Below are 24072 nucleotides of genomic sequence, written 5' to 3' on the forward strand. Positions count from 1 at the left end.
GTAAGTGTGAATATGTAATAAATACGAATACTATGCACCAGTGATCTGAATTTGACCTTGTATTGCTGTGGAAGGGCAGTTCTTTCAGCAGACTGAGTAGCCGCTTCACACAGCGATCTATAGTTGGTTAATTATTTCTGTTTCATGGAGGTGATCCTACATCAACACCTATGTGTAGTACAGACTACAGTTAGTGTTCCTGAAATGAATATATGCCTGGGCTTTTCCCCATTCTCTCAAAACTTGCTTTTTAATCTGAGTATTCTATGTCATCTTTCCATATTAAAAAAAAAAAAATCTATTGCTGTGATGGGTGAAGGGTGAAAAATTTGTCATGAAGTATGACTTCTCATTGGGGTTTGTGTAGAAAACAGGTCCATCACCAGACAGAAATCTGGATGTTGTAACTCTTCTTGTTTAATACTGTTAAACTTCAGACTTGACTAAAGTAGATAGGATTCACTTAGTGTCCATGTCACATCTACTTCATGTCACTCTTGCAAATGTTGTTGTTGTAGGCTGCCCTCAAGTCGGTTCCAACTCACATGTAAGAGACCGAAACACTGCCCGGTCCTGCGCCATCCTCACAGTCATTGTTGTTCTTCAGCCCATTGTTGCAGCCACTGTGTCAATCCATTTCATGGAGGGTCTTCCTCTTCTTCACTGACCCTCTAAAAAAAAAAAAAAATGATATCCTTCTCCAGGGACTGGTCCCTCCAGGTAGCATGTCCAAAGTATGTGAGACAAAGACCCCTATCCTCACTTCTAATGAGCATTCTGGCTGTACTTCTTCCAAGACAGATTTGTTTGTTTTTCTGGTAGTGCAGGGTATACTCAATATTCTTTCTGAACACCATAATTCAAAGGTACCAATTCTTCTTTGATCTTACTCATTTTCCAGCTTTCACATGCATATGATACAATTGAAAACACCGTGGCTTGGGTCAGGTGCACCTTAGTCCTCAAAGTAACATCTTTTGCTTTTTAATACTTTAAAGAGCTCTTCTGCAGCCGATTCATCCAATGCAATGCGTCTTTTGATTTCTTGACTTCTGCTTCCATGGGTGTTGATTGTGGATCCAAGTAAAATGAAATCCTTGACAGCTTCAACCTTTTCTCCATTTATTGTAATGTTGCTTATTGGTCCAGTTGTGAGGATTTTTGTTTTCTTTATGTTGAGGTGTAATCCATACTGAAGGCTGTAGTCTTTGATCTTCATCAGTAAGTGCTTCAAGCCCTCTTTGATTTCACCAACCAAGGTTGTGTCATCTGCATATTACAGGTTGTTAATGTGTCTTCCTCCAATCCTGATGCTCTGTTCTTTTTCATATAGTCCAGCTTCTGTGATTATTTACTCAGCGTACAGATTGAATAAATATGATAACAGGATACAACCCTGATGCAAAACTTTCCTGATTTTAAACTACCCAGTATCCCCTTGTTCTGTTCAAATGACTGCCTCTTGGTTTATGTACAGGTTCCACATAAGCACAATTGCAAATGTAGTTGATTAAAAAAAAAAAAAGATAACCTGCATTTTTGCAGATTTCAATCCAGGTTATACTTAGAAAACTGTGACTCATTTACCTCCGGAGATTAAGGAGAAGTAAGCGCAGGGAAGAGTATGTGTCTAGCTTTTCTGTTTTCAAACAGAAGTGCTATCTTTTCCACCCGTACATTTATGTAGGTACTTACAAGCTTCAGTCTTCAATTCATGAATCAGGAAACATCTGGTGTGGAAGTCTGACAAGAGTTCTGAAGAGCCGCACAGAGTGAAAGGGTTTTTGTTGTACAAATACACAGGAACAAGGAGGCTATATTGGGCAAATTTCAGATTGGCTGACAGGCATTTTCTTTCCTTATTTGGAATAAAAGGGAAAGTTTGAACTAGGTTAAACGGAGTAGGCAAGTCCTAATTGGTTAGCATATGTTTCCGATTCCGAGAAAAGTTAATTGATTGACTTGGGTTTCAGCTCCTGGTAGGGTTAGGTATTTACAAGAAAAAGAAACTATAATTTGGGTCTGCTGACTTGGGGTTTAGTTTAAGTGACTCCACTTTGGGCTCATATAGTCAGGTTAACACTTACATAGTAGATAATTTACCTTTAATAAATAACATGGAAATGTTATACAGGCCATTTCCAGAAGGAATTAAAGTGGGACGTGACAGTAAATTCTTGAGACTGACTAAAGGATTTACTATTCATCTACACTTTTTCTAAGATTTTTAACAAATGATTTTTCAAAAAACTGGTATCATTATTCTAATTGTTTGGCTCCCTTGTGTAACATCCTTCTTTAATCACTATTTTATAATAAGTCATAGGCATTTATCAAAAAGCTTTATGAGAAACAATGCTCTGAAGGTTGCATCTGGATGCTCTACAAAAATGTTTTTTAGCTCATTGTCCATTACGCTGTTATTTTTCTTAGATAAGGATGTACATTATCTGTGAACTTCTTTACAGAGAAACATTTCACCCTCGAGGTAAATAGGTGTAAATATACATTTTTGTAAATTAGCCACGTAATATTAATTATTTTATTATGGTTCTCATTTATATCGTTTGAAAAAATGTAGAGCTAAATATAAAGATCTAGTAACTGCCTTAGCTTAGCGTTATGCGTAGTATTTGTCATTCAAAATAGGTTTTAATGTTCTTTTTAATTTAGCAGTCCCACTGTTATGGGTATTCTTTTTGAATGTCTAATCTTTTTGAAGGGCTGGGTTTGTAAGTCAGCCGAAAACCTTGGCCCCTGGGTTGTTATGGTTGAGTCCAACCTGGTATGATCTTTTCCATTGACTTTTGAGTGATTGCCTTTCCCCATGAATTGCAAAGGGGACCCTGAAGTGAAATGAACAGTTGCTCATTGCAGAGTTTAAGACCAGTTGATGAGGCCCCTCATCTTTGTGAAGAGAGTATCTTGACATACCTCCTTACTGTTTTATAAAAAGTTATTTCAGTATTACCTCATATATACATTTCTTGAAAGCAGTTAAACACAGGGTCGTAATAGAAAGCTTTGGGGAACAAGTCTACTTTTTTGTTGATTGTACAACTCCTGTTAATATGAGCTTTATGCAAATGGACTCAGAAATCTTAAATTCTTGGCCAAATAAATTTTAAATTATATGTGCATGTCTTATGCCTTTATTGATTTTAGACAATGTGGGCAATAAATATATTGCAGAATCTATGAGGCTTTATAGTCTTTGTTTTTTCTCTTGAATAAATATGCTGGCACTTATAATAGACATAATAGCTTGATGAAAATCATTGAGAATTATTTCTGAAATCAATATATAATATTTTGCATAGTCATGCTTCTACATATTCAGAGAATGATCTCACAATTAAAAAAGCAATATTTTTTCCACAGTAGAATGAAACTAATTAATAAGAAGGTAAGTTTTACTTTTTAATTTTGATATGAACTAATATTTTATAGAATAAAATTATTTTATCAAACTTTTTTTTCCTGATAGTCAAATTTTCCCCATTGGGCTAGCGGGAACTCCATTAAAGTTGGCGCCTGCATCCTTTCAACACTGTTCCCCAGAACTGAAATTTTATGCAATCTGGGAAGAGATTTTCCAGGCCCATGTTTTTTGAACTCACCTTGAAGGTTTTGTGCCCCAAATCACAGAAACAGGTGGTTTTTTGTTTGTTTTTTGTTTTTACCTTAGGAAGCTTGATTCCTTATATTGGAGCACAGTGTTAGAGATTAAAATCTGTTTTCGTGATGCATTTGAAATGGTTCTTCCTCATTGTTAGGATAATGCGGAAGCACTGACAGGAGTTTTGAAAAAGAACACATTTAAGATACATGAGTTCACATTGAGAATACTGACTTAGACCTTTCACATTCCACAACTTGGTTAAATCTTTCAACCTTTCATCAGTACTATGATAGATTGTTTTACGTTTTCGATTAACTGTTGACTAAAGCCAATTTTGAAGGCCCCTGGTGGCTCAAACAGTTAAGCACACCACTGTTAGCTGAAATGTTGGCAGTTGGAACCCACCCAGAGGTTCCTCAGAAGACAGGCCTGGCGACCTGCTCCCGAAAGGTCAAGGCCTTGAAAACCCTCTGGAGCAGTTCTACTCTGCACACAAGGGGTCACCATGACTCAGAATCGACTCCACAACAACAACAAAACTAAATTAGCTACTTTCTCTGTTCTACCTAGCAATACAAAGTGGATTTGAGTCATAACTGTAATGTTAATACAAACAAGGAGGACCCCAGCATAGACAACGGTGTCTAGCATTCAGTGCTGGGGGAGGCCAGCCTCTGAGAACAGCCCACTGTTCAGGTGCTGTTGTCTCTCTTGTCTGTTGCTGCTCTTTGCCATTTGTAAGAATTTTTATCCTGTTGAGAATAAACACTTGCCTGATGTATTCTTTAGTCATTTTGTTTAAGTTAATTTTAATTAGAATATGGTGTCTTGACTGGCAGTTCTTGGTGACTGTGGTCAAGTAGTGTTTCTTTGGTGCTATCAACATTTAGTTACTGAAGATGTGGGGCTCTCTCTTTTGTCAGCAGAAAAACGCAATTTAAGCTCCATGGTCTTGCAGAGGAGTTTCATTCCACTGTGCCCAAGCCAGAAAGTAAGGGCTCAGTGTGTGCTGACGTGCACAAGCTTCATAGTGTTTTGGGCAAGTCCATTTTGTCTGCCATTTTATCAGAATTACATTCTAGTGATATTATTTGAAATAACACATCTTTAAAGTGAACATTTTTAAAAAGAGTCATAAATTTAGGACAAACTATCAGTTTGCCTTCATGTGAAGTCTCAGAGAAATGACTGTGTTGATCACGTTCTTAAAGTTCACACATTTATGACAATCCAGTTGACTAATTTACTTAGTCCTTAAAACAAACAAACTCTGCACTTGATTTGAAAGATATTTATTTTCACATACTTTCTAGGCTAACACCTTTTCTCCAAACTGTTGTATATATTCTCTCACTAAGTTTTAATGTAGTCTGTTCTACATTATTTTATAAAATAGCAAGTCTAATTGTAAAACTATTTAAAATTTTGAACATCTTAATTAAAATAAAAAGAAAATTTATTTAAACAGATAATATCCTAATATAATATATATTTTGACATTTTATTTGGGGCTTTAGGCCACAGTAATATGTTTCACAGTTACACAAGAATACAGGTATAGTAAGATCCATAGGGAAGTTGTGTAGAAAATAGACATTCTTTAACAATATCCTGGAATTGAGTTTACAGAGTGCATCCTTTCAGATAACCCTAGCTGCTGTTATTTCAACATCAGGCAAATTATCTGGAAAGATAAAAATTCCGTCTTGATGGCAGCATCTGGGAAATTATATTTTTACATGAAAATATTGGTAAAAAGAATGTAAGCATTTTTCGATAATCAAATTCCCTTTTTGAGCTGTAATTCTAGTTCTAGGTTTTCAGTCATAGGGGCAATGTTAAGTAGCAATTAACACCAAATTTCAAAGTTATATCACTCATTATACGAGTTATTCAGCCTCCTCTGCGATCCAGTTTTCTTTTGTGAAAAAAAAAGGATAATAATAATGCCTAACTCACAGGGTTGTATGTGGTCTAAATGAATCAGTTCATACGAAGTGCTGAGTGTTTATCACATAAGACATGCTCATTAATCATTAGTTATTATTAATCCAAATAGATAATAAAATACAATTCTGTTAATATTAAGAATTATTTAAAATATTATCATTTTTGTAATATTACATAGACACGTTTGGATCAATATTTATTACGTGTCAGATAAAAAAAAAACTAATTTTCCAGAAGGAATAAATGATTTCTATTGTAATAGTTGTTTGCAAACCACAAATACATTATTTTTACATAGGCTCAAATAACACTATACCCGTTGGCCATTGAGTCGATTGTGACTCATAGCGACCCTATAGGACAGAGCAGAACTGCCCCATAAGTTTTCCAAGGGGCAGCTGGTGAATTCGAGCTGCCAACCTTTGGTTAGCAGCTGAACTAATTAATTTGTCTTGGAAAAGCAAAATCAAAAAAAAAAAAAAAACCAAACCCGTTGCCGTCAAGTTGATTCCAACTCATAGCGACCTTATAGGACAGAGTAGAACTGCCTCATAGAGTTTCCAAGGAGCACCTGGTGGATTCAAACTGCTGACCTTTTGGTTAGCAGCTGTAGCACTTAACCACTACACCTCCGGGGGTTCCTGGAAAGGCAAGTGTAGCAGAAATTGAAAACATTACTCATTGTTGCTTTTTTGTACCATTTAGAACGTTTACATGGATTAAAATACATTATACTCTGTTTCAAATTTATTTTCTGATATTATGACAGGTATACCATAGAGATAAACTAGAATTACTTTGCAGACAAAATTCACAAACCTAGTTTAATTTGACCCAATGGCTTATTTTATTTAGGAGCGTTATTTAAATTTGTAAATTAAAATCAAATTTTCATGATTTTATTTTATCCCAGATTTTTACCTTTTTAGTTCATACTTTTGGACTAAAAGAGCACCTTAAATGGAGAATATTTCAAGAATGTATTTGGCACAAATTTTTAGTTTTTATTCAGTAAGTGACTCTCTTTCCTGCTTCTTTCCACGTAGCCAAAATTGGCTAAAAATATTGACTCTGAACCAAAAAAATTTAAAAGGATTAACATTTTTTCTTATTTTTAAACTTTAAGCATTAATAACTTTATTAATAATTGTATGTAATTGCATGGCATATGGTCATTTGAATATTTTTGTTTCTTATAACTGGCTAATTTAAACTTAGCGACACTTTCAAATATATGTATTTGTTTTCGGTCAGCCAGCTACGTATTTGTGGTCTTTGTTTTTGTTTGTTTAGTTTGTTTGTTTTTATTTCTTAAGCTACAGTTAGATCTGAAACATAAGTAAAGTTATGAGAAATTTTTGATAACACTTGAACTAAACTATCTCAAGACCATTTCAAGTCAGACTATTCAAGAGCCATCATCCATGATCATGCTGGAAATGATAAACGTTTAGATCACATTAAACCAAAATAGCTCTCAGAGGTCAGGGTAGATGCCACAAACAGAGAGGAAGAGGAAAGAAACCAAACAAATGAAGAAAGAAAAAACCCTTGGGCATTGGTATTTTTAATGCCTAAATGACTAGAAAGGAGGGTGAGGAAGGGTTGAACTTTCTTTTGTAAATTCTTTAAATGCTGAACCCAAACAGTATCTGTAAGCTTCAGAACTGAGGGAACTTGTATGTTTATTTTTCTTCACAGCAAGAAAAGGAGAGTAGAAGGGAAGAAAAAGAAAACTAAATTGCCCAGCATTTACTCATTACATTACAATTAAATGATATTTTCTGTTCTTCATACTCCTGTCTTCTAGTCAGCTGAGAATTGGCACATTTTCTTTAAGGATTTGATCTTTTCATTTTCTTCAAAAACTTTAGAACTTTTATGCAGGTGCTTTGCTATTTACCCAGATTGCTACTGGCATTTTAATTTCATTACTTCAGAATTTATAACATTATATTTGTCTGCACAGCAGAATTATGCAGCAGTTCCTTGGAGGCCTTATTCTTCCCATTCCCTCAGTATTTTCACACCAGGGTTCTTCAGAATAAAGAACTTTCCACACTGGAGGCACGTCATGAGCAGTCAGCCCTGGGGACTTCCTAATTTTCTCAAACGAAAGTCTCTGGGTGGCTTTCTAACTCATTTCAAAATAGAAAATGCATTTATTAAGTTGTTCAAGACTATATCATGGTCTATGAAAATTTTAATGAAGGAATATTTTAATAAAAACAAATTTCCCTTAAGTCACACATTATTCTATACAGGATGTGGAGTAGGAGTGCATCATAAATAGACCCCCTGTCTTAGTTACCTAGAGCAGCTATAACAGAAATACCATAAGTGGATGGCTTTAACAAACAGAAGTTTATTCTCTCACAGTCTGGGAGGCTAGAAGTCCAAATTCAGAATGTCAGCTCCTGGAAAAGGCTTTCTCTTGCTATCAGATCTGGGGGAAGGTCCTTGTCACCAATCTTCCCCTTGTCTAGGAGCTTCTCAGCACAGGAGCCTCAGGCTCAAATGACATGCTCTGCTCCCGATGCTTTTTTCTTGGTGGCATGAGGCCCCATCTCTCTGCTTCCTTCTCTCTCCTTTTATCTCTTGTTAGATAAAAGATGATACAGGCCATGCCCCAAGGAAACTCTCCTTACGTTGGATCAGGGCTGTGACTTGTTGCATCCCATCCTAATCCTCTTTAACATAACCTAATCTTACCTTGTTAACCCCAGGCAGAGATTAGGATTAACAACACATAGGAAAATCACATCAGATTACAAAATGTGGGACAACCCCATAATACTAGGGATTGTGGCCTAGACAAGTTAACACATATGTTGGGGGAACTATTCAATCCATAATGCTCCTACAGCAGACTTCATTTTAATCTAATTAATCCTCAATTTTTACAGAAAAAAAAAAATGTTACATCTTGAACAGAGAGCAGTTTCCCTACCTCGCAGTTCAGCTACCTTGGCACTTATACATCTGTTGGATCTGCATTAACTCTTTGGTTCATTGTTTCCCAATAACTTGTTTTCCTTGCAGTCTGGTGGTGATGTCTGACCATCTTAAGAGCAGTAGACTTCATTTTGTCTCCACACTGAAGAAATAGACCACTCTACTCTGAAAAATATCATCTAGATAAAATTATTTAAAAAAAAATTTTTTTTTTTGAATTATTTTTAATTAGGATTAAAAAAAGGATTAGGGAATTAAATTTGGGAGTGGTCTGTTTTCTTGCACTTCTGTAGGATCTCAGCCGTAGATATTATTTATTAATAAAACAGTGTCATGCTGTATTTTAGCTTTAGAAACCCACCAGGAGTGGCTTCATTTAAGTTCCGTTACAGTGAGTAAGGTTGGTTACACTGAGTGATTAACAATATGTGTAAATTTCAACTATCATTTTCTCCTTTATACTAGACAAGTTTAATGACTTTTCACAATTATCTAAAGTTTGTTTTGCCAGAATTGATGTAACCTGAAAGCACTGAGATTTTGATTTTGTGTAGGTGCATATGGACTGTGAGACAGACCAATTGGACAGCAAGAAAAACCTTAGCTGTAGAAGTTATTATGTAAAAATTTCTGAGGTTTTTAGTCTCTAACACAACATGTAGGTACTTAATAAATGTCATCTCTTCATATTCTAGATTATTATTATTTGTTAGGCCTCATTTTGGCATTGCCAACTACTAATCGAAGAGCCAAAACCTAGGATGGATTGCTAGTATTCTCTGAGTAGCCTCAATGGAATATCTCAGGGTCCACTGTGAACCTACTAGTTAAGGTCTCAGCACTTAATAACTATGATTAAATAGTGAAATATGTATTTTGAAAAATATTTTGTCAAATGACAAAATACTTCTATAGAAATATCTAAAATATTTCTGATATATAAATATGTAAAATCTAGACCACAAACTAGTTTTCCTTTATGCTTGAAAGAATACATGGTTAAAAGTATCACGTGTCTGGAAGCTAGAATCCCTTTTTACTCAATTGTATTTACAAAAATTCCATTCAGCTTAATCTAGACCATTTCAATCCATATATTCACTTGTTAATTGATTAGAAGAACTTAAATTGAGCTGCTTCTATGTGCTTGGCACTTGTACCAGAAGCCCAAGGATAAAAAAGAAAAACAGAAAAGCAAATATATATGTGACCTCTAACAGTGATAAGTATTTATAAGGAAAATCTACAAGGAGTTATGAGAAACCAGAGTTGAAAAATCTAATTTTGGATGGGGGTTAAGGAAAAGCATCACTGAGTAAAATGACCTTTGGGGATGGCCTGAGGAATAATTAGAGGTTAACCAGGCAATGAATATGGGGATGACCATTTCAGAGAGAGGACATGGTTTATACCAACGTACCAAGGCAGGCACGATTATCGTGCTTTTGCAAATCTACAAGGCTAAGTAGCTTGGAGCACAATAAACAAGTAGAGACAGGCTGGAAAAAATCATGTAGCCTTGGAGGCCACATCAAAAGTTTTATCTTAAGAAAAGTGGGAGGCGACTGGCAGGTTTTAACTGTGGGAGGGATGTGATGTGGTTTGTATTTTAAGAAATCGCTATGACCCCAACACGGAAATCATGGCCCAAAGTGAAGAGAAAAAGTACATTGCTCGGTTAGAAGGCTGATCCAATAGCCAGATAAGGGCTAGTGGAAGTTTGTACTAAAACCATGTCTATAAGCATTTAGATGGATTAGAGGAAACCCTGGTGGTGTAGTGGTTAAGTGCTATGGCTGCTAACCAAAAGATGGGCAGTTCGAAACTAGCAGGTACTCCTTGGAAACTCTGTGGTGCAGCTCTTCTCTTCCCTATAGGGTCAGTATAAGCCAGAATTGACTCAACAGCAATGTGTTTTGGGATTTTTTAGGATATGATATTGCTGAGCCTGTAGAGATTTCATCTCTTCTCGGCTTCTTTTATGAATATCAATAAAGGAATTAAAAATTTATTTTAGGGAATATTGGAGCAAAGAATACATTTATTTGTGTTCTATAAATAAATACTTGTATTTTACAAATTGAGGTCTTTATAATTATGTTTAGGGAGAAAATTAGTTTTACAGAGAAAGTCAATCTTCTTAACATCATTTGAGATAGAATGGTCACCTTTGTATGTTATGTGTATCATGAGTTGGGATCGACTCTACATCTACGGGTTTAGGTTTTTTTTTGGGGGGTATGCTCCTTTTGGCAGTTACTTTTCACTTTATATTCATTCTTTCATTTATCCAACAAGCATTTATTGAGTGTCTCCTAGAAACCAGGTACTGGGCTGAGGCCCTGGAGATGCATTAGTGAACCAGCCAAGTCCCACTGATCTAAAAAGCATAGAGGCCGGTGGAAGCAGCCGACAGGGCCTGCAGGGTTATACATGGTTGTTAAGTGCTACGGTGTGAATAAGTGTACATAACATGGGAGCACAAGAGCATAGCATCTAACCAGGCCCTGGGAGAGCAGGCACAAACAGCTCCAGGGGGCTGCGTCTGTAGTAAGAGCTGAGGAACCAGGATTCATACAGGCCAGGTAGTCAGGAGGGGAGAGGATTCTAGGCCGGCAGACATCAAAGACAGAGATCTGGAGATACCTTTTAAAATTAGATCAGACAAGATGTAAACTTGCAACAATTACACATACACACACAATTATAGGTTTGCATTTAATAAATATATTAATTTTTTAAAAAATGAATACATCACTATCTCAAGTCTTACTACTCCATAGTTGAATGTTCGGAACCAAACAAGTTCAGATAATGTAGAATTTCTTGCCATCTGGGCTAACTTTTCATACATGTATATGTATACATGTATATATACATATGCATATATATGGGCTAACTTTTCATATACATACATATATATGTATTTTACCCTCTCAGAGGTGCCTCAGAAGAAAGGCCTGGCAATTTGCTTCCAAAAGTTCGCAACTTTGAAAACTGTGGCGTGCACTTTTACTTGGCACACATGAGGTCACTGTGAGTCAGAATTAACTCGTAGGCAACTGGTTAGGTACTCGGCTGCTAGCTGGAAGGTCAGTGGTTTGAACTCACCATCTGCTCTATATGAGAAAGGACCTGGCGATCTGCTCCCATAAAGATTACAGCCTCAGAGACCCTATGGGCTCCAGTGTATAGTATATAGTGCTTTTATTATACTATGTGTAATTTTGGAGCCCTGGTGGCACAGTGGTTAAGAGCTTGGCTGCTAACCAAAATGTCAGCAGTTCGAATCCACCAGCCGCTCTTTGGAAACCCTATGGAGCAGCAGTTCTACAGTGTCCTGTAGGATCACTATGAGTCCAAATCAACTCCACGGGAACTTTTTTTTTAAATGTGTAATTTTTCCTGTCCATTATACCTGATTGACTTTGAACTCCTTAAAGTCAGGTTTTTAGTACTCCCTAGGACTCACGTCAGAGCCTGATGTCCAAGTGCTTACTAAAGGTGAGTCAGGATATGGCCAGCTCTCGGATAGTTTAGGATGAGGGTGAAACAAAACACAAATGAGGCCAGGGCAGGATGGGAGGAAGGGAGGCCCAAACCAAACCAAACCTGCTGCTATTGAGCGGAGTCCAACTCACAGCGACCCTTAGGACAGAGTAGAACTACCCCATAGGTTTCCAAGGAGTGCCTAGTGGATTCAAAATGTGGACCTCCTGTTTAGCAGCTGGAGCTCTTAACCACTACACCAAGAGGGTTCCCAGCATACACATACACACACATATACATGACAAGAAGAACATACATTTTAAAAATTCAGCTTAATCACTGACTGGTCCAGTGTTGGGTAACAGCCCACTGGCAACCTGAACCCAAGGTCAGCTACATCTCCGAGAGACCGAAGAAAGACTCCGGAACCAGCGATCATGACATATGTATGGTTTATTTGGGAAGCTTACTTACGGAACCGTGGCCCAGGGCAGCAGCTGGACCAGTTTAACGCTCCACAACAACCTAGCAAGGGACCTAAGATTATATACCATTCCAGCTGGAACCAAGGCTCATTGTTTTTCTCCCACGTCTTTGGGCAGTCAGTGTTCCCAGGGACTTCACGTCCAGGCCCAGATGTATTCTTTCCTGTTGCTAAGGCATTCTTCTGCCTTGGCTGGTGGCTCAGTCACGCCACTCCTGGCCTTGTACCTTAGCCCGAGTACATCCCGAATTCATTCCCAGCATGCTTCGGGGAAGACCAAAGCTGTTTCCATTAGGAGGGGGTACCTATAGCTGAATAGCATTACCCTACATCCAGCGTTCCCAAAGTAGGAACCACTCTTAGCCACTATGCCAAAAGAGTTTCCAGAAGGGAGGCAGGGAGAAGCAAAAAGGGACAGAGATAGAGACAGAGAAAGAAATTTAAACTGTTTAAACAGCCAAATGGAGACTAGATCACTGACTGGGGTCATAAAAGCTTTCACATGGAAGTTCTTAGTATAAATGAGAATTTTATTAGTTATCCTAAAATCAGTAGCATTGCATACAGCCATTTAAGCAATATGTTGTTTGTGTTTTATTTTCAACAAGATTTAATACTTGTTAATGACTAGAAATCATGTTTACAATTAATATTAACTTTATGTGTGGCTTTTAAAGAGCATTACACTGTTCCAGGAATAGGTTATTGTTTATCTTCCATTATTAAATAAAAGACTTACAAAATTAAATCAGACCTGTATGAAGGCAAAAATGAATGAAATTGGTTTACATTTTGTGCAAATTTATTCAGTCTTATTGAAAGGAATTATCTCACTGCATCTACGAAATTAGAAAGGTTAGCTGGGAATAATAAAGTCGAGATCATATTCATACTTTGCAAGGTTTTTCTTTCTTTTTTCCCCCCTTTTATATTCTAGGCACAATATCTTTAATTAAAGCAATCTGTAAATTTGTTCAGGAGAGAAAGGGGAAAATGTTAAGTGACTTCAGGAATTTTTATTTTATTGTCTGTGTCAACTTAATGAAAAACGTGGATCAGGCTTTCGCAGCAATGTAATGAACTCCTTCGTTAGTAGGAGGTCGCATTTGTATTCTGTATGAAACAAGTCTTCTGTGTTCGGAAAGTAACTCTCTCAATGTGCTTCAAATTAGTAGCAATCTATTTAGCTTTATTGGGTGGCTGCCTCTTGTTATACTGTTGGCATAGCAATTTCTCTCACATACATACAAGCATACACACAACAATTTAGTATTTCAGTTGGTACAAAGACGATGTTTAAACAACTGCCTTAATAAATTATGATGTCATTTAAAGGCTTTCTTAACACTTGCCACTTTTGCAACCCTGCAGCTGACCAAACAGGAATGTTGTTCATAGGAGATGCGGTTATTCAGGTCAGTATTTCGACTATTAATATGTATTTTTTTGTGTGTTTTTATTTTGCACTTACATTACTCATTAATTACCCTCAAATTTCTCAATTTGTCATCTATTCAGGTGAATGGCATTAATGTAGAACACGCAACACACGAAGAAGTGGTGAGTCTACTGGATTTTGTAGTTTTGTTCTGTTTATTCCAAATATTCTTTCATTCAAATTATTTTCCTCTTTAAATTTATGTCATTAAATGCCTTCATAGATACGGGATTAGAATTGCTTAATTGATTTAGTAAAGCTTTAATGTTTAGAAGAGCTTAAGTGGTTTAGTAAATCATTTTTTAAAATGACCTTTATGAAATGCCTACTAGGTGTTATATACTACACTTGGCACTTTACAAATGTTAAGGTAATGGATCTTCACAAATGTTACGTAAGGTAAATTTTATTATCCTTATTTTAAATATGAATATTTGAAATTCAGGAAGTATTCCACTCCACCTAGATTACCTGGATGATTGTTGGCAGTGCTAAAAATAGAATGTCAGAAGTTTTCCATACACTCTTTCCAGTGCCACCTAAACTTCAGTGATATGATGCATTAATAGTGGTGTCATACAGTGGCTTAAACTCAGAAGCTTTGAATGTAAGATACATAGCTTGGAAGGTGTGAGTTGGTACTCAAAATTTGATTATTACATAAGGTGATGATGTCAATATTTGAGTCATTCCTTCCATGAAAAAGTACTTTTTATAAGTGTCATGTCATGTCATGTCATGTGATACAAATAAAAATAAAACATCTAGCCTTGAATAATTAATTTTGATAATTAGGCAAAGAGAAGCCCTACAGTATAATATTACAATGTGGCTGTATACCATACAAATATATGAGCAAAGAGTACCTAGCTTTGTCTGTGGATTGAGGGCAAAGGGGCAAAGTTGGAGATGCTAGTTAAGCTGGATCTTGGAGAATAAGATGTAGAAAGAAAGACATGGAAGGCCAGGTAGAACTGCAGTATGAGCTGGGGCATGAATATGGAGAATGGCGTGTAAGGCTAGGAAAGTGAGGAGGGGTAGAGATGGAACAAAACTATAGTCTCTTTTAGAGTACTTAACAAGAAGCTTTAGTCTGTGCGTTACAGCAAAATTAAAGCATAATTGAAATCTGTTAACATCTTCTGTAAAGATGAATAGGTATGCACGCTTGCATGCACTTGTTGGTTGTTGTTGTTGTTAAGTGCCTTCAGGTCAGCTCTAGCTCATAGCAACCCTGTGTACAACAGAAGGAAACGCTGTATGATCCTGTGCCATCCTCAAAATTGTTACTATTTTTGAGCACATTTTTGCAGCCACTGTGCCAGTCCATCTCATCAAGGGTCTTCCTCTTTTTCACCCAAACCCACTACCCACTGCCGTTGAGTCAATTCTGACTCATAGCGACCCTATAGGACAGAGTAGAACTGCCCCATAGACTTTCCAAGGAGCGCCTGACAGATTTGAACTGCAGACCCTTTGGTTAGCAGCCTTATCATTTAACCGCTTTGCCACGAGGGTTTCCTTAACCCTCTATTTTACCAAGCATGATGTCCTCCTTCAGTGACTGGTCTCTTCTGATAACGTGTTTAAATTACGGGAGAGGAAGTCTTGCCATCCTTGCTTCTGATGGGCATTCTGGCTGTACTTCTTCCGAGACAGGTTTGTTCATTCTTCTGGCAGTCCATGGTATATTCTATATTCTTCACCAACACGATAATTCAGAGCAGCAATTCTTCTTCACTCTTCTTTATTCACAGTCCAGCTTTCTCATGCATATGAGACAATTTAAGATACTATGGCTTGAGTCAAGTGAACCTTAGCCCTCCAGGTGACATCTTTGCTTTTTTGTTAACACTTTAAAGAGGTCTTTATTTTTGGAGTGGTTTATTTTATTTTGAATTCTAAATAAAGACTTATAGCCAAAAGTACCAAAAAGTCATCATATCTGAATAACATTGAATTTCCATGAAGCCAATATATCACATATCTAGTAGTTTGTTACTAAATGAAATTACTTCATGTGTGCTATTACTTTATTAATGTGTTTCTTCATTTGAGATATATTTACTGATCTTTTAATATGTGCCAGGCCTAGGACGAAGATTTACAAATGGGATAAACATATTCCTTGACCTCAAGGAACTTACAGTTTTAGTTTTAGATTTATGTTCCAATACATAGAGTGTTCTTATCTATTGGATTTCTAAGCTTTGCAATACTTATGTTAGTTTTCCAATTTCTGCAAAAGTTTGCTTTCCTACGGTACAAAACAACTTAATAATTGAAAGAGACATGCATACATAATAACTTCCAAAGTAAAATAAATTCATCGAAGAGACAGATTTTTTGAGCAAATGATATGTGAACGTTGAAAGCAGAGCTATTACAATATTTAACTGATTGTAATATTCTTTTTGAACCAAATTAGCAAATTAAACATCCAGATTCTTATGAGACTATACAAAGAAACGATTGGTGCACTATTAAGAAGATATGTAATCTCAATTTTTCAGATTCATAAAGTTCACAAAAGTAAAACCACCCCTTTATTTTTCAAAGTAAATTGTAATTTCAGTTAACTCTGAAAGAAAAATGTCAGCTCTGCTCGATGTAAAAGATCCTTTTTAACATAAAAGTTAATTTTAAGACTCACATTCACAAAATGAATTTTAATCACTCTGTGCTATCTGGAAAGCCCAGTGATGTAGTGGTTAAGTGCTACGGCTGCTCACCAAAGGGTCGGCTGTTCGAAACCACCAGGCGCTTCTTGGACTCAATATGGGGCAGTTCTACTCTGTCCTATATGGTCACTACGAGTTGGAATCGACTCAAAGGCAAAGGTTTTTTTTTTTTTATTTATGTGCTACCTACTGCTTTTGGAAAGTTTTTCTCCATCAGGGTAATAAAAATATGTACTTCATTTCCCCTTTTTAATAAATCTGTGTACCTTTGTCTACATTGATACATAATAGTGTTAGCTGTGGCATAGAGTATATTATCCTTAAGTTTACTGGGCAGATTCTGATACATGTCACCATTGAGAGAAAAAGGGACATTGCTAATCATCACACAGCTTGACATAAACATGACTGGGTTTGAGACGCATCATGAGGTAGTGGGTGAGGAAGCTGCTGGTTCCCGCTGGATGATCCTTCTGCAGAGTTGATGAAGTGTGGGCCCAGCCCAGCTCTCTCACAGTAAAGGGCACTACACACTATTTTGCTGCCTTTTCCAAGATTCTTCAAATTTCCAAGCTTTTCAAGAACTCAAAATGACAGTCTAGTCAGTCTCAGACAGGATTTGTATTCTGTCCTTTAATGACCTTCGGGAAATCTAAGAATGATAAGCTTTATGGAATTTCCCTTCATTTTTCTGTAATCCAGTCTGAAATCAGAGAAAGACATCTCAAATGTTAACCTAAGATATTGTAATAGGATATTACTTCTGGTCTAATTTCTTAGTCTAGCTCCTTAGGTTCTATGAAAACCACTGATAAAAATAGCCCTGGGTTTAAATATACTAACTCATTTCATGGGGTGTTAGCCTCCTTTATAAATTTAAATTAATCTCTCTTTTCATGTACATTTTAATCATCTAAAGCAGCTTATAGTTATCACTAAAATACCATGACAGATCCTACCTTCAGGTCAAGTGATTCTGAACTTAAGAACTTTTAGAAATAAAGTTGATCACAGTGTTTTTTTTTTTTTTAAAAAAAGGCATGGCCTCTGAGTGCAGAAAGGAACCTTACAGATTACTCATCTGAGCAGAAAGTCAGTTCCACCATCCCTGTTTATGGAAACTCACTCTGACGTTTCACTCAGGACACCACAAAGCACCTCACTCCACTTTAACAGCTACGTTTCTTAGAAGGGTTTTCTTGCTGTTGAGCTGAAACTTGCATTCCTGTTACTCCACGAGCATTCATTTAATGAATATTTATGGCACGTCTATTACGCTTAATACTAAAACCAGTATATCATCGCCATGTGTGGTCTCTGTCTTCAAGGATGAGTATAGTCTAATAAGGAAAAGGTAAATTATTTTCAAAAATATTATACTAAAATTGGAAAATAGGGACACTAAAAGACATACAAATAAATCATTGTTGGGGCAGAAAGGGGGGAGTCACTTTTTAGGCTTGCTCTGCCTCTGGTGTCTGGATCATAGAAAACAACTTGAATTCCTCTTCCTCATGACAGCATCTCACATATTTTAATATGTTTTCTCTCTCCTTCCTCCTCATCAAAGTTCTTTTAATCACTGCCCATGTGAGAAAGTATCCAGAACCTTGGCCCTCATAAACTGACAAGAGATTGTAACATTTCCCAACTTTGTTGTAAGGGACATTAGTGTTAGATGAAGATGCAGGCTAAAATTAGTTTAAATACTAACAAAAAGTAATTTCTTAGGCATAGCTGGCAAATTGTTCAAAGAAGCGATTATCAACCCCTTTTGTACAGTAGATTCCCCGAGCAGCAGCATTTTATCTTGAGCACCCCCCACAGAGATTTCAATACATAATGTTGGTTCAGCACCACTTCTCACTAATTCCCAGACTTTTAAATTAGTAAAACTCCATGTTGTGGCAAAGGAAAATGAAACAACTAATAAAACCATAGGTCTGGGTCACGGGAGAGGTCTCAGTGTAGCAGTAGTAGGTGTCTTGGGAACATAAGATGCTCATGCAGCTTACTTCTTCTGTTAAGGCCTGGTCGAGCCCAATCTTGTAGATACAACTCCCATTTGTTGATGGAGATGCACATGCCTGATTTTTATGGCTTTGTGGAATAGATAATACTCAAGTCTTGACTGATAGCTAGCTATGTTATATTATAACTTGTTGACCCATGGTCAAGTGTTCAAATTATCAGAGGCCAGTAACTAGTTAGGAACTTTTCCAAGAAGAGAATATTTATTAGCAGAAGTTGACATGGCCATGGCTTTGTTCCCAAACCTTAAGGGCTTGCATGTGGTTGTCCTATTAGGTTCTTCCAGAAGCTACGTAGAGCATACCTGTCTGCTGTAGATGCTTTAAGTGCCTTCAGATCTTTGAATCATGTGGTCAAATTGATAGATAGCAGCTTGTAAGATGGCAGCATGAATATACTTCAATGCCTTCTCAAAACTGGTAGCATTGTAGATTGTTTAATAAATGGGAAAGATCAGCATGACCATATACAGTATATGTTCCCACCAGGATCCAAAGACACCATCAGAAATTTTGCTGCTTTCTTAGTTGTAGGGGGTGCAACATGAAGCAGCTTATCCTTCAACTTGTAGAAGACTTGATATACCTCAGACCTCGAGATACCTAAATACTTCACTGAGGTTTCAGGCTTGTATATACTTGTAGAGTTCATTTCTCTTTCTGCCACATCTGTGCCTTACCAAATTGTGTAGGTTATTGCCTTTCTTTCCAAGCCGAATCAAGATGATGTCGCCAGTACACTAAGCCAACATGGTCTCCTGCTGAATAGTGAGATGATCAATTTTCCTGTAGAATAGAGAGATGGAGGAGACCAAACCAAAACCAAACCCACTGCCATCAAGTTGATTCCAGTTCATAGTGTAAGGCTGTAAATCTCTGTGGAAGCAGACAGCTACATCTTTCTTCTATGGAACCGCTGGCAATTTTGAACCACCAGCCTTTTGATTAGCAGTCAATCGCTTTAACCACTCTGCCGACAGGGCTACTTTGATGTAGGATATTAAACTGTTATCTCTAGAAAACAAACTGTTTCTGGTGTTTGCTGACAACTAGCAGCTATAGAACAAAGAAATATTTGCCTTATCGATAATTGTCTACCAGATACCAGGAATAATTTTGATTTACTCCAGGAAATAGAATACATCTGGGACACCAGTTGTAATTAGGACCCATGTTTGTATTTACAATAATGTACTGTCATTATTAATAATTTATTTGCTTTCTGAATGGACCAGATAAATAAGTTGAATAAAAAAAAAAATTTTTTTTTAAAGTTGAATAGGAACGTATTAAAAATTGCCATCTCTGTATCTTTCAAGTCTTTAATGGTGACACTAGCTCTACGGTTCATTCAAAATGCATATCTTTTGGTTTGCTGTTTTGGAAGGGAGAAAATGTTTTAGGGGTTTCCACTTTACCATTCTTACTGTGATAGGCCTCACTCCATGGGTCCGGAAACTACTATGAAGATTCTAACAGTTAGTGACTATCATCTATTGACCTCTCTCTTCAGAAAAGGGAAAAATAACCATGGACTGGGTTCAGGGCCATTTGACCCACTCTGAGGTGGATCCAAGGCCAACTATTGCTTGACCTACATTAACACGCTGCTTTGACTGGTGGACTATAGCCTTATGTTGGGGCTCCAGGAATCAGCATCACTTCAAAGGGCCAGGAAAAATGAGAATATCCATCAATGAGATGAACTGACACAATAGCCAAAGCAAAGGACTCAGATATACCAAAGATCACAGAGATGGTGCAGGACCATGCACGATTTCATTCTATTACACATTAATTATTTCAATTAATTAATTCTGTTATACATTAATAAGGCCACTTTGAGAACTAATTTGATGGCAACTGAAAACAGCGCCACTGTCTGGGAGTTTTGTTGTCACAATAAATAGTCACTCTGGCACATTGCCATACATCTCTTCAGGGAGGCTAGCAGGAAGATTTACAGTAAAAATTTTTGACAGTCTTTCCTCATATGGATTTGGACCCCCTCCATTCAAGGGGCTTATGTCTGTGAACTGACACAGTTATTGAAATTGATTGAGAGACCATGGCTTTGTATTGTGATAATACAAGTCAAGTCTCTGTTCAGCTGGCCTAGAGATTTTTCATTTATGCAGATAAATTATGACTGTAATATATTCACTTCTACCTCAGTCCTAAGGGAAGGATTGATATTAAAAAAACAAAAAAAAAAACAAACCCAGTGCCGTCGAGTCGGTTCTGACTCATAGTGACCCTGTAGGAGAGAGTAGAACTGCGCCATAGAGTTTCCAAGGAGTGCCTGGTGGATTCGAACTGCCAACCCTTTGGTTAGCAGCTGTAGCACTTAACCACTATGCCACCAGGGTTTCCAGATTGATATTACCAAAAAAAAAAAAACAAAACCCAGTGCCATCGAGTCAATTCCGAATCATAGCAACCCTAGATTGATATCTAGGGTTGCTATGATTCGGAATTGACTCGATGGCAAATTAATTAGGCATGGCTAAATATCTCTGCAGAACAATCCATTCTGATTACTATTCCAGCCCTACTTCGCATTAAGGAAACCAAGCCCCCAAACCCCCTTGTCTCTGAAGCTTAAATGCTGCCACCTGGGCTGTCACTCTGGGGTCCCATCATCTCCTTCACATTCAGGGAACCAATTTCAATGTTAGCATAGCCCATTATCATCCATAATTAGCAGAAAAGGGCCACTGCGTAGTCTTTCAAGGATGCTGGCTCTTTTCTGCCTTAGATTTTTCTCAGTCTTTTGGCAGAGTGAATGGGTGAGGAAAGCATTCTATCTCTGTAGGCTTCTGAATTCCTTCTTCTCCAGCATGCAAGGGCAAGTCCAGGAATATCAGCTTTACTTAATTTGGCCCCTGTGAGTACAGATTCCAGTCAACCAATCAAGGAACCCATTGGAGTCACTTTCAGTTCTTTCAACTAACAAATTGAATCCAGAATCCCTGGTCAGTCACCCAAACCAGTAAATTTGGCTCAGCCCAATGGAAGATTTAACACCCTCAGCATGCATTTTCATGCATTATTGAAGGTTTCTGCCATTACGATTTGACAACAAAATATTGCAGTTCTTTTGATGTGTATGGGATACCTCTTCAGAAGTCAGACTTTAGACTAAGATTTGAGACTAGTTTTGGGTCTCAAATAATGGAAGCTGTGGGGGTGGATCTTGAGGAAAATCACCATTTTCCTGCAAAGCCCTGGCCTCAAAACTTAGGCAAGAGCAAGCTAAACTTCGTATGTAGGGAAGGAAGGGAAAAAGGAAGGTCAGTAATGTATGGAAATGCAGAGATCACAGCCATACTGGAATCTGTCTAAAAGTTTCCGTTTAAATGTTGCGCCACCTCTTTTCCGACCAATGCCCTAACTGTCACGTAAGAGGACAACTGAGGCTATGAATTCAGTTATTCAGCCACCAACAATATCAGACTTTTAGTTTGGTTTTTAAAAACTTCAGATGTATAATTATAAGAAATAAGGAATTACTCCAAGGGAATTTTGAAGCTCTTTAATTCTTCACCCATGGCTTAAACTGGGTAAGTGAATCCCTGAGCTTTGTCCTGCTCTTTCTTGAAGGTCTCCAGTGCAGCCCTAAGCAGCCAGCCTACCCCATTCCTACATCAAAACTCTATCTGTTAGGATTTGCTTGAGAAAATGAAAACAAGTCTATGAATCCCAGCTGTTAGACGTGCGAAGATAGAGATGTCAGAGTTCACAGCCTATTGGGACCGCTGGGGGTAAAGGGTCAGGAAATTTGTTATTAATAATCTCAGCCTAAAAACTGAAGTGGTTGGTTTTCAAGAACAAGCTAGAAAGCTGCAGCAGTTCTTAGGAAATTCTGGAAGTTTGTTTTCGTTAGGTGCCGTCGAGTTGGTTCCTATTCATAGTGGCCCTATGTACTACAGAACGAAACATCCCAGATCCGGCACCACCCTCACAATTGTTGCTGTGCTTGAGTACATTGTTGCAGCGACTGTGTCAGTCCATCTCATTGAGGGCCTTCCTCTTTTTTGCTGACCCTCTGCTTTTACCAAGTATGATATCCTTCTCCAGGGACTGGTCCCATCTTATAACATGTCCAAAGTACGTGAGAAGAAGCCTTGCCATCTTCAGTCCTAAGGAGCATTCTGGCTGTACTTCTTCCAAGCCGGGTTTGTTCATTCTTCTGTCAGTCCATAGTATATTCACTATTGTTCACCAACATCATGATTCAAAGGCATTGATTCTTATTTGGTCTTCCTTATTCATTGTCCAGATTTCACATGCATATGATGCGATTAAAAACACCATGGCTGAAGGTCAGCTCAACTGGACTGGACCAAAAGCAAAGAAGTTTCCGGGATAAACTGAATGCATCAGAGGTCAGCGGAGCAAGGGCGGGGGTTTGGGGACCATGGTTTAAGGGGACTTCTAAGTCAATTGGCAAAATAATTCTATTATGAAAACATTCTGCATCCCACTTTGAAATGTGGCATCTGGAGTCTTAAATGCTAACAAGCGGCCATCTAAGATGCATCAACTGGTCTCAACCCACCTGGATCAAAGGAGAATGAAGAACACCAAGGTCACACGATAACTAAGAACCCAAGAGACAGAAAGGGCCACGTGAACCAGAGACCTACATCATCCCGAGACCAGAAGAACTAGTTGGTGCCTGGCCACAATCGATGACTGCCCTGACAGGGAGCACAACAGAGAACCCCTGAGGGAGCAGGAGATCAGTGAGATGCAGACCCCAAATTCACACAAAAAGACCATTCTTAATGGTCTGACTGAGACTAGAGGAATCCCGGCGGTCATGGTCCCCAAACCTTCTGTTGGCCCAGGACAGGAACCATTCCCAAAGACAACTCATCAGACATGGAAGGGACTGGACAGTGGGTAGGAGAGAGATGCTGATGAAGAGTGAGCTAATTATATCAGGTGGACACTTGAGACTGTGTTGGCATCTTCTGTCTGGAGGGGGGATGGGAGGATAGAGAGAGTTGGAAGCTGGCAAAATTGTCACGAAAGGAGAGACTGGAAGGGCTGACTCATTAGGGGGAGAGCAAGTGGGAGTACGGAGTAAGATGTATATAAACTTATATGTGACAGTCTGACTTGATTTGTAAATGTTCACTTGAAGCTCAATAAAAGTTAATAATAATAATGAAAAAAAAAAAAAACATGGCTTGGATCAGGCACACCTTAAAGGGATATTTTTACTTTTTAACACTTGAAGGAGGTCTTTTGCAGCAGATTTGCCCGATGCAATGCATCGTTTTCAATCAGAACTGAAGTGGTCAGTTTTCAAGAACAAGTCAGGAAGCTGTTGTAATTCTCAGGAAATTCTGGAAGCTAGCACCACACCATCTATAAAGCAGATGGTGTTCAGAAGCACACTGGGAAAAACGGAA

At 37.8% G+C, this 24072-nt stretch overlaps 1 protein-coding gene across 15 annotated transcripts in view; it reads left to right on the forward strand.

The window, feature by feature from the left end:
- SNTG2 (syntrophin gamma 2) overlaps positions 1-24072 on the forward strand; it is a 459193-nt gene that overhangs the window by 183511 nt on the left and 251610 nt on the right. For 14 of the 15 annotated variants that reach the window (XR_007519511.1, XM_049902600.1, XM_049902596.1 and 11 more), the window contains 2 exons: positions 13872-13915; positions 14019-14060. Coding sequence is in view for 14 of the 15 variants with exons in the window: in XM_049902600.1 (XP_049758557.1) it covers positions 13872-13915; positions 14019-14060 (86 nt within the window). In the remaining variant the exon portion in view is untranslated. Of the gene's footprint in view, positions 1-2433; positions 2489-13871; positions 13916-14018; positions 14061-24072 lie in introns of all 15 variants that reach the window. The other variant, XM_049902609.1, reaches the window with a different exon arrangement.

Source organism: Elephas maximus, chromosome 12 (genome assembly GCF_024166365.1).
Source record: "Elephas maximus indicus isolate mEleMax1 chromosome 12, mEleMax1 primary haplotype, whole genome shotgun sequence".
Classification (NCBI taxonomy): domain Eukaryota; kingdom Metazoa; phylum Chordata; class Mammalia; order Proboscidea; family Elephantidae; genus Elephas; species Elephas maximus.